Source organism: Mytilus trossulus, chromosome 6, assembly GCF_036588685.1.
Source record: "Mytilus trossulus isolate FHL-02 chromosome 6, PNRI_Mtr1.1.1.hap1, whole genome shotgun sequence".
Taxonomy (NCBI): domain Eukaryota; kingdom Metazoa; phylum Mollusca; class Bivalvia; order Mytilida; family Mytilidae; genus Mytilus; species Mytilus trossulus.
In genome coordinates, this window is record NC_086378.1 from 37,410,511 (window position 1) to 37,422,990 (window position 12,480).

Sequence of the window (12,480 nt, forward strand, 5' to 3'; positions counted from 1 at the left end):
TAATCATTATTGGACAGTATTTCATAAAGAAGAAAACTACATTGAAAGTCATGGTATAGCTGTTCCTTTGTACACAAATTATATTTGACCTGTATCATTGAAACCCTGAAGTGGTGGGTTCAACTTAGCCTATGCAAAAATTGTTACTGAACTCTACTTCAAATCACCTTTTAAAGTTTAGTAATGAAAATTTGCACTATTTATCACCACTGCTAGAAGGTGTGTTACCTACACATTAGGGAACTGTTCTTTGAAATGCATTGTCAAAAACTTAGTGCAGCTAAGCCACTCTTGTGCATATGTAAAAAAAATTGTTTCTGATACCACATCTAAACTTAAAACTCAAATTTGGGATGAAACTTAGAAAATTATTTTTCCTGACAGTAAGAAGGTGTGCTGCATTCGAGAAAGAAAACCATAGATTGATGAACATTTTAACCCTTTCCTCCTTAATGATGCCTTTTGACGCCACCCCTTTTACTCCATAATGACACCTTTTGACGCCACCCCCTTTACTCCATAATAACGCCTCTTGACGCCTGTGTAGTGCCTCAGTTGAAACTTTGAAACAACATCAAATCTGTATCAAACTTGATTAAATTTGAATATAAAAAGGATATTCATGAGAATATCTGATTGGAGTTTCATGGATGAAATGTTCGTTTTATCAATGCATTAATAATACCTGATGAATTATTTTTTTGAAAAAATCCTATGCGAATCAAGTATGTTAAAAAAGAAATCCATGGAGGAAAGGGTTAAAAGGGAAATTGAAGTAAGATACTCCATGAATTATAAATGTACAAAAAAGGTTCTTTGAAGGTTAATGTTAAAAGTGTCATATTTCTTATCACCTATGTACTAATAGAAAAAAAGGATCACAAAATCAGAACATGCACAGCAAATAATACAAGAAACAAAAGAACAGCCCTTTTAATGCTGTCAGTCGAAATAAGCTTTATTCTAATTGAATAGCCCTGCTAAGGTCTAAACTATTTACCTATAAAAGTAGTAATCGTACGCATTCCATACACATGACACATGTTTTTAGAATAACTATTAAGTTGAACAAAGACTTTGAAAACAAAAAAATATTAAAAGACTCTAACAAACTGAAGTGGCTCAAATATGGCATTGTTTTGATATATTATCACATTTAAATGATACTATCCTAGTTATGGTAGCTAGATTATTTGATTCCAATATAAAATTCATTCCACCCTTGTTTTCTAGTTTCAGAACAGACCTTTTCTAGTGCAAAGGGGGAAGTAATATTCTTTATTGTTTTTGTGCATATCTTCCTTAATTGTGAAATACCTTTCTTTAATTTGTCTTTGCTTTTCAGCATCATTGGACTGTATATTTCCTTCATATTGTTGATTGGCAGAATCTTACGACTGAGTACATCAGGATTGATTGGAAATATCACCTACAATGAGCTACCATACATCGATAATGCATTACAGCTTTGCTTAGATTTGTATCTTGTACGAGAAATGGGAGAATTCCGTCTGGAGGAAGATCTCTACGCCAAACTTATCTTCTTCTACCGATCAGCAGAGACTCGTGTCAAATGGACTAGACTTCCAAATCATCTTGTCGTCACTGATTGTAAAAAGAATAATTAATGTTTGAGTTGGAGCTGAAAGATTAAATTATAAGCTAAAATATATTTGTTTAAACAATGATAACCTGCAGTGGCCATACACCTTGTTTAATATTTGAAAGTTTTTTATATATAAAAAATTCAACTGTTGTATAAATTTGAGTACTGCTTAAACCATAATACTATTGCCAGTCTTGCTCACATATTGTATATTCATCAGTTATACTCTATTTTGTATAGCAATTTTTTTTAGTCGTTTTACATTCATGCTGATACATGTGTATTGGAAGATTTGCAGCAAATTTAATGGCAATTATATATGTTTGTCTCTTTCCATTTTATTTTTTTTGGTGAAAAGATTTTATTGATTGTATATTTTGGAATTTTTTGGTTTTTATTCGTCTGAAAGGACAATAAATTTTTGCCATTCTAATCTACAGGGTATGTTTTCGTGCTGAACGTGTTACCTCTTATGAAGATAGCCATTTTTTATTTTTTCTATATATTTAAATATATTTCTTGTTATGTTTTAATACTTTGTGAAAAGCAATTGAAGGGAAAGTTTTTGTGGTTTTCTTTAATGAAATTTACATTTTATTTTATTTTTTTGTTTATGAAATCAGGAATGTATCATAAATATAAAATAAGAAAATAGTATCAATTAGAAATAAGTATAAAAGAAGGCAATTTGAATTGTCTCCCCTATATTGTATGATTTTGAATTCTGTATGTCAAAATATTCTTGGAAACCCATTTGTAAGTGGAGTTCTCTAATGACATTGGTATTCATTATGGATAAAAGTTTTATACTAGAATCCTAGCCTCGTGGAATTGTAAAGCATCAGTTATCCATATACACATTATCTTTTCTAAAATTTATTATTAATAAAAGAAAGATAGTTAGAATTCAAAACTTGCTGGTAGGTTTAATTTAAGATTTAAATTATTTAATTAGCAAAACAGTGAAATTTATATTTTACACCTCAGTAATCACACTGGTTCAAACTAGATTTTCATTAGTATAAACTCTTGCATTAAATTTACTCACTATATTATTTCGCTCTTTTTATTGGATATAAACTTTTCCTTTGTTGTTAATTGTTTATTTATACTATTGCAAAGTGTTTTCTTTACATTTTTGAATTTGATATTACGTTGAAATTATTGTGGTGGCATAGGTTTCTGTCTAGCTATAATGGTATCTCGATGATGTCTCTTGAAGATTGGTCGTCTCCAGATGAGATTTTTTCAAGCGATGCTTGTTTAGAAGGGTTTGGAGCTATTACTTCAAATCAGTATTTTCATGCTGTTTTTCCTTCTGATATCACAAAAGATCAATTACATATCAATTGTTTGGAGTTACTTGCTATTGTAGTTGCGGTTAAAATTTGGGGGAAAACATTTTGCGGGAAAAAAATTCTGATCTTTTGTGATAATGAGGCGTCTGTTCAGGTCATCAATTCAGGTTCATCTAAGGATGCTTTTATGCAAACTTGTTTGAGAGAGCTTTGTTTTATTCAAGCAAGTTTTCAGTTTGAAGTTCGAGCCAGACACATTTTAGGTGTAGAAAATAGACTTGCTGACTATTTGTCTCGATGGCATTGTAGTCATAAATACAGAGAGTTATTTAAGTCAGCTATTTCAGTAGATAGATATGAAGAGGTACCAGTTCTCATGTCAGATTTTTCATTTTTAAATAATTGGTAATTTATTTTACAGAGTTAGAGGTTCTGCGGTTTCAATGTAAAGATTCTGCTAAACATGCTTTTGCGGAGAGTACTTATAAAAATAAGAAAACTCAGTTAGAATCATATTTTATGTTTTGTATATATTTTGAACTTATGCCTGTTCCTGCTACAGTTCATGTCTTGACACTATATGCACAGTTTCTAAGTAGAAGTTTTAAATCTGTTGACTCTATAAAGAATTATCTTAGTTCAGTAAGATATCTGCACTTATTGTTAGATTTAGAATATCCACAGTTTGAAGCTTTTCATTTGAGATTAGTATTAAGAGGTTTATGTAGAATTAAGGCACATTGTCAAAAACAGGCCTTGCCAATTACTCCCCACATTTTACTTCAAATTTATAGGAAGCTGGATATGAATAGTGCATATGATGCTACTATATGGTGTTTATTTTTACATGCCTTTTTTCTAATGTTTAGAAAATCTAATTTGGTGCCAGACTCCATTTCTACTTTTGATCATAATAAGCAGCTTTGTAGGGATAGTATTATTTTCGATTGTAAGCGTAAGCTATTATTGATAAGTGTTAAATGGTCGAAAACCATTCAGTTTGGTGAGAGAGAATTATTGATACCTTTAGTCTCGATACCAGATTCTCCATTGTGTCCCGTTCAAGCTTTTTTGAATATGAAGTCTTTAGTCTGTACTTCTGATAAGAGTCCAGCTTATTGTTTTATAAAACATAAATTATGTGTACCTGTCACGTATAGACAATTTCAGACAATATTGAGACAGTTAATTACTGAAATTGGTTTAGATGCTTGTTCATATTCTACACATAGTTTTAGGCGAGGGGGGGCGAGCTGGGCTTTTGCATCAGAAGTACCTACTGAATTAATTCAATTGTACGGAGATTGGAAAAGCGATGCTTATAAAAGATATTTAAAATTTTCATTAGATGATAAGATTTCAGTAGCAGAAAAGATGACGGCACATATTTCAGATGTTTTATTATAAATTTTTACAGGGAATTTCTTTGAAAAAAGGGCGACCATTGTGTCAGCGTCTATACCTAAATATGTTAGTGGAATAGATGGGTGTACAACTCAGGCCTTTCCTGGTGCCACGATTGGTCGTCTTACTGAGTTAATTACATCTGGGAAAGTAGATTTAATTTCATTAGATTTCGTTATAGTTCATGTTGGTACTAATAATATTTCTTCGTCTCAATCCGTAGATACTATTATATCATATTTCGGAGATTTAATTCACAAGTTAAAAAAGATGACATTTGCTAAGTTGATCTTTACTTCTATTCTTCCTAGACCAGTTGATCACATGAAAACTGGAGCAAAAGTTAATAAAGTTAATACTGAGTTAAAAAGATTGTGTAAAAGAAATAATTTATTATATTGTAATTTGTATAGGAGTTTCGTACTCGACAATATTCCAGATGCTTCCTTATTTGCTCCGAGAGATGGGCTTCATTTAAATTTTGCTGGTACAGAACTTTTCAGAAAAAAGATAATCAATATTATTAAGCATCAGAGTATATAAGTTGTAATGTGTTGCAACTGTGTTTTTTATTTACTTCATACATGTATATTGTTTACTGTAATTATTCTTTTTTCTCTTTTCAGAGAACTTGCATCCTGAATATGATGCTGGTTTTCCTCTAACTACTCAAGATCTACATATATTTTGAGTTGGTTTGCTGTTTTGTCCTTTCATTATCTATACACATTTTGAAAGGATGGAGCTTATTTGAAGTGAGAAAAAAGAGTGATCATAGTATGTCTGGTTTTATCATCATTATAACTATTTTGATACTAGTTATTATTTTATCTTTAATTTTTTTTGGCGGCCTTGCAGGCTTGGCGGATGTTTGCCAAAAAATTTGGTTATATATCTATGTTTATGTATTTTCATTTGTGTATTTAATTATTTATGATATATTGTATTTGTAATATATTGAAAAAATATTTATATCAGGCAATACAAATTATACCTACTGACTTCCTTTTATTTCACCCTCTTGATAATTGGTTTAATTTAAGATTTAAATTATTTAATTAGCAAAACAGTGAAATTTATATTTTACACCTCAGTAATCACACTGGTTCAAACTAGATTTTCATTAGTATAAACTCTTGCATTAAATTTACTCACTATATTATTTCGCTCTTTTTATTGGATATAAACTTTTCCTTTGTTGTTAATTGTTTATTTATACTATTGCAAAGTGTTTTCTTTACATTTTTGAATTTGATATTACGTTGAAATTACCCACCCTCCCTCCCTTGTTAAATTTTTTTTTTCCGTTTATAAATTCATAGTGGCGGATGTTTGCCAAAAAATTTGGTTATATATCTATGTTTATGTATTTTCATTTGTGTATTTAATTATTTATGATATATTGTATTTGTAATATATTGAAAAAATATTTATATCAGGCAATACAAATTATACCTACTGACTTCCTTTTATTTCACCCTCTTGATAATTCATACATAACATAATTATTGTAAAAGAAGTAATTTTGTATTTGTTTATGTGCTATATTGCTTTGAAAAAAATTGAGATTAATTACTGTGGTTTATTGTTATAGTGCTAGATGTTTTGAAAATATAACTTCACTTGCAAGCTAATATAAATTTAGTTGTTTTAGCATTAAACAGCTTTTTGAAATGTTTTATACTGTATCATTTTATTTATCAGTGATATGTAAAAAAAAAAGTTGTTTTACAGTAGTAAAAAAAAAGTGGTGATTTTGTATAAGCTTTTACATATTTAGAATCTACCATTTTGTGAGTAGAACTTTTATATTAGTAGCTAAGAGTATGCAACATTAGTTTAGTCATGTAGTTTTGGGATGTTTGGTAGGATATATATTTATAGCTTCATGTAGTTTCATGATCATGTGCAATATTTACGTCTATAAGTATTTTTAAGCTTATTTATGTCTATAACTATTTTTAGGCTTATATATGTCTATAAGTATTTTAATCTTATTTATGTCTATAAAGTGTTAAAATATAAATTTTTAAGCTAATTTGAAATTATATCTCCCATGTTATGTTAAGAAAATTAAAATTATTATTTTTGATAAAGAATTGGCCGTTGTTGGCTTTTAATTTTTGATATACCAGTTGAAAAAAAAATCTTTACTTCTTTATTAATTTTAAATTCTTACAATTTGTCTTATGAATGCTGCCAATTGAAAGCATAAAAGAATATCTTGAAAGAAAATTGTCAAATGTGAACTACTGTTCAGGTATTTTTGTAAACCTATATAAAATAAGTATATTTTTATTGTAAATCATTTGAGACTTACCTCATGTTTTTATGTTTAAGATGCAGATTTTGGGTAAGACATTTTAATTTATGCTGCGAATAAGTTATTGTAGGGTACAAATGCAAGTTTAATGATACATAGAAAACTCTTGAGTTCGAACAATTTCTTTTGCAACTTCAAAGTGTTGGGAAATCAGTTACATTGTTGATTGTATTGTATTGCTAAGTTATCAACTTTATCAATTCCTTATTTACTAACAAGAATTCACTAATTTCTTCATTTCAGAATTATTGGACTATATATTTCTGCTGTGCTTGTGATTGGCAGATTTGTACGAGTGTTTTTTAGTGGTTCGTCAGAAGTTATAATGTTCTTAGAACTGCCAAACGTAGACTATGTCCTCAACCTGTGTCTGGATATTTATATGGCCAGAGAGTGTCATCAGTTCAGATTAGAAGAGGATTTATTTGCCAAACTCATATTCATATACAGATCTCCAGCAACTATGATTAAAGTGACGAAACTTAAACTGGAATGAAAAAAATGTTTGTAAATTCGTTTTAAAATTATATAAGGATGATATTAAAATTTGTAATTTGGTTAGTGGAAATGTATACCTTGGGTATGTAGAAATAGGGAGATGTGGTCAAGTTGCCAATGAGACAACTATCTGCCAAAGTTAAAAGTGGATGTAAGTAATTGTTAGCAAACCTACAACCTATAACAATAAGAAAAACCCATACCATACGGTTTCAAGAAGAAATAAATTGCTTTGTCTCATTTTTGGAGGGAATTTGTACTCACAAGCCCTCTGCCAAAATTTGAATACTATATCTTGACCGATGTCGAAAAGTAAAACATACAATAAGAAACTTGTACAGTGCAGCTAAAAACATAATAAACATTGAAATGATTGTTTACTTTTGTAAGCAGAAAAGAATGGCTTTGAAAACCAATACTCCCTATTAAAACCTACATACTAACTCAAGGTATATATCCTCCACTTAGTTTGCTGAACATGTGTGTAAGTGCAATAATAGTCTTCTATGAATTAATCTTGTTGAAATTATTTATGTGTTAATGATTTTCAAGTAATAAGTCTCTAAAATTTCAAAACCATTTATATTTATTTCGTGGAGAAAAATCAGATCTCTCATTGAGCTCGGTGAATGAATTGTTTTTGACTGTACATTATTTATTATCTATTTTATTCATATCTTTTTAAAAGAGTTTCGTTAGTTTGAAGTACAAAATAAATATTTTATTGTTGAAATTAGGTATCTTGTTATTTTTGTCTTCCTATCTTGAAAAAATGTGCCAGCTTTTCTACCTCATAATTCTAGAAACACTGATGCACTGTATCATGAAATTATATTTTTGTGCCTTCACTTTATTTATGTTTTTGTTTGCCAAATGTGCCTGATTGGCTGTTTGATATGTTGCTTGGCAACACTGTGAGGTTGTGTGGTTAGGACTTATCCATTATTTTTATTTTGCTTTAGTATATTAAATATATGTCATCTAAAAGATGAAAACCATTTTTTGTTGTAATAATGAAAACAAAAGTTTTGTTACTATAGTTATTTCCACTGAGGATTTTTTTTTTGTTGTTGATTTCTACTGTTTTATGCTAAGCATTTTAAAATGGTAAAATTTTATCAATATTTGGGCATTAATGATTGCTTATTTCAGAAAGATATAAAATTAGTCCAGAGTTGGCCAGTTTAGATGTATATTTCTGTCATTATATTTTGATAATGATTTATGAATTTGGGATACTTTCTGCTATTTAATGGTTTCAAAATAAATAAATAAATGGGAAAATAAAGTCAACTTGAATCATGTTAGCCTTTATAGAAAATAAGATAGCACATTAATTTTTTTATATAATTTTTTTTCTGAGATGATAATTCATATAAGTTCTGATGAAACCTAAATACAAAAAATTGAGGTTACATTTTTTTTTATTAAAAAATATATGATTCTAAGAATGCTTCAAAGTAATTTCTTTTTCAAAAATGATGAGTTTACTGTTGATGCATAAATGCTTAAATTTTAGTGAGCTAAATTTTTGAAATAATGGTTTTAAAAAATGACAAAATTATTTGGTTCATTTTAATAAAGGGTTATTTCCCCTTCATCTTAAGTATCATTTATTATACTGTTTTGGGATAATGATTTTTTTTATTATTTATCATTTCTTTGTTATGTTTTACAATGCATTACATTATATTTGCTCATAGTCATTTTACATGTACATACTTATATACTGCTATTTATTTTGTTAATGGATATTGTACCTGTTATGTATGCCTCCTTGTAAATAAAGCTATGAATGTTGTAAATGAAGTTTGTTATTTCACCATATGCATCCAGTTTCTGTATCATAATTTCAACTTGCCTATCGTCCCTTTATTATTGCTTTTCTAGGAACTCCATGATTTGGATGAAGTTTCCACTCTTGAGAACTACAGATCTTCTGTGATCTCATGCCTCATGGTAGTGTGCAATCCTCACATATGGGTTATATGTGGTTTGATCCCAAGCCATGTCAAAACTAAAGACTTTAAAAATTTTATTTTCTGCTTCTCCAAGAATTAGATTTCCATACTTCAAAACCACAGGTGATTTCAATCATCAGGGGGAAAAATCTTAAATCTTGAATGATGGGACAGTATAATTTCTTTTTGTACTTTCATTTTTTCACATATTCTGTTCTAATTGAGATGAGGCTTCCCACTTACTTATCATCAAATGAGTTTGATAATCAGAAAAATGTGAAACTATTTTCATGGCCCCGCAACGAAGTTGTTGGCGCCGTATAGTTTTACCCTTGTCCAAAATTCCGTCATTCCTTTATTCCTCAACAAACCATTATACAGAGTTTTTTTCTTAACGCCTTCAGATATTGGTGTGATTTTTGGTATGTGAGTTAACCATGAAGGGTTACAGATCAAGTTTAAGTTTCGTTCTGCTCCACTAATTTTTTGCAGAAATTATGGGCTTTGAACTTTGAGAAATTGTTGAAAATCACAGCTATGTGGATTTTTTCTCTATTCCTCTCCAGATTTTGAGCTGATTTTTGATATGTGAGACTACCATTATGTTTGTGTACACATGTGTTTAAAATTGCAGATTTTTAAACGTTTTAGGACAGGGCCATTCGTGTCGCTTTGACACATCTAGTTTCAAGAGAGAGTCTTGTGAATATCCCATATCATATGGGGGATGTAATCGTTAGAGTTTTTTTCATTCCATCAATTTAAAAAGTTATAGGATGCTGCCATAAAATCTTGCTATATACAGTTTTCTTTTACTTGTATATAATAATCTGTTTTCTTGCAATTGTGTATGTTGTGTAATTTGGAATTGAAGCTTGTTAAATACTTGTGCTGTTGAATTTTTTTTTATCTTAAGTGAAACAAATAGAATCAGGTTACTCTACCGTAGAACTTGAGTTTAGTTAAAACAGGCATGAGTTCATTAATAAACCTCTAGCATTTTAGATCTTTTATAAATTATGTAGTTAAGTATGACGTCTATTATCACCGAACTAGTGCACTTTTTTGTTAAGGGGCCAGCTGCATCCACTTTGGGTGTGTGATTTTTGTTGAGCCTGCAACTTTTGTTGCAGAAAGCTCGACATAGGGAAAGTGATCTGGCGGCGGCGGTGTTAGCAAATTTTTTAAATCTTTATATTTTAGAAGTTGGAAGACATAGATGCGTCATGTTACGAAGTTTCCGTCAGTCACATGTCAAATGTCCTTGACCTCATTTTCATGGTTCAGTGACCACTTGAAAAAAAAGTTCAGATTTTTTGTAATGTTGAATTCTCTCTTATTATAAGTAATAGGATAATTATATTTGGTATGTGCATACCTTGCAAGGTCCTCATGCCCGTCAGATAGTTTTCAGTTGACCTCGACCTCATTTCATGGATCAGTGAACAAGGTTAAGTTTTGGTGGTCAAGTCCATATCTCAGATACTATAAGCAATAGGGCTAGTACATTCGGTGTATAGAAGGACTGTAAGGTGTACATGTCCAACTGGCAGGTGTCATCTGACCTTGACCTCATTTTCATGGTTCAGTGGTTATAGTTAAGTTTTTGCGTTTTGGTCTGTTTTTCTCATACTTTATGCAATAGATCTACTATATTTGTTGTATGGAATAATTGTAAGGTGTACATGTCTAGCGGGCAGATGTTATTTGACCTTGACCTCATTTTCATGGTTGAGTGGTCAAAGTTAAGTTTTTGAGTTTTGGTCTTTTTATCTAATACTATATTCCAAAGCTCAACTATATTTGGTGTATGGAAATATTTTATGATCTATATGGTGCACAGGTTTAATTTGATCTCAACCTCAATTTCACGGTTCATTGCTCATTGTTAAGTTTTTGTGTTTTGGTCTATTTTTCTTAAACTATAAGTAATAGGTCAACTATGTTTGTTGTATGGAAGCATTGTTAGCTGTACATGTCTGCCTGGCATGGTTCATCTGACCTTGACCTCATTTTCATGGTTCATTGGTCTTTGTTTAGTTTTCTTGGTTAATGTAATGTTTATGAGACAGTTGTAATAAAGCTTTACACTTAGGACTATCAACATAAATATCAATGATTAGTTAAGAAGGCGAGACATTTTAGTGTGTGCACTCTTGTCTCACTATTGAAGACCCATTGCATTGTGGCCTTCAGCTGTTTTCTGCTCTTGGTCGGGGTTGTTGTCTCTTTGACACATTCCCCATTTCCATTTCCAATTTTCTAGATGAAATGTTTATAAGGTGAACATTCTGATATGGCATATTTCAACTGACCTCAACCTTTTTCATGGTTCATTAGGCAATATGTTTTTGTGGTTTGTTATCAATAAGACAACTATATTTGGTGTATGGAATGATTGCTTGTTGTAAATGTCTGGCAGGGTTTGCCTCATCTGTTTTGTTGTTCATTGATCAATGTTAAGTTTTTCTTATCATGTCTGTATGTCTAGACGCTATATGTATAAGCATTATCATTCAAGACATCATCTATGTGTAGAGGTGTACCTTGTCTTCAGCCATTTTCAAACTTGTCATCCATATTTGTTATTTAGAGAATTTGGTGGAGATAACAGATCTCAGAAGCTTCTGTTAAAATTGTTCAGGAGGATTAGCAGCTTGTTGAATACTAAAAGTTGAACACTTTCTTTTTTTGATATTTGTGTAATTTAGATGCTGTTCTCCTCAGTGAAATATACATCACAACACCCTTTTTATATTTTAAAGAAATGAATGACAAGTTTGAGGGAACACCACCTGTGGTACTTTTAAATCAGTTTGTAGACAGAGAATTGTGTTCCTTTTTATATATAAATGAATAGTATCAAAACTGCAAGATGAAAACCAGCAATAAAAGCGTTATTTCCTTAACTGATTAATCATTTTTCTTGTTTTTTAAGCGATTGTTATATAATATAAATTCATCACACACACCTTTACCTTATTATTAAAGATGCTTAATTCAAAATTGCTGAAGAAGTTGAAATACTTCATTACTTACTGGGAAGCAGGCAACATTTCTGCACATTCTTAGCAAATTGGAAGCTTTACCAAATTATTAAAGATTCTCAATTTAAAATGGCTGCAAGAAGTTGACCATCTTCAATATGAACTTGAAAGCTTGTTAAGAATAGGCAACATTTCAGCATATTCTTAACAAAGTAGAAACTTCAGACCTTCTCAATTTTATCAGCTGAGCTAACAATCTTCACAAGATCAAGAAGTTCAATGAGTACTAGTATTTACAAATCAATTTGTGAATAAGAATCATTATACCATCTTTAATGCTCTATTGATTGAATGCACTTTGTGAATCAGAATCATCAGACCATCTTTTATGCAGTATTGATTG

General features: G+C 30.3%; 1 protein-coding gene across 7 annotated transcripts in view; it reads left to right on the forward strand.

Annotated features, from left to right (window-relative positions):
• LOC134721270 (piezo-type mechanosensitive ion channel component 2-like) overlaps nt 1-8,988 on the forward strand; it is a 94,959-nt gene extending 85,971 nt beyond the window's left edge. For 6 of the 7 annotated variants that reach the window (XM_063584129.1, XM_063584131.1, XM_063584132.1 and 3 more), the window contains one exon: nt 1,346-2,523. In XM_063584129.1, the coding sequence (XP_063440199.1) occupies nt 1,346-1,628 (283 nt within the window). In that variant the 3' untranslated portion in view covers nt 1,629-2,523. Of the gene's footprint in view, nt 1-1,345; nt 2,524-6,874 lie in introns of those variants that run through there. The other variant, XM_063584133.1, reaches the window with a different exon arrangement.
• Nucleotides 8,989-12,480: the final 3,492 nt, after the last annotated feature.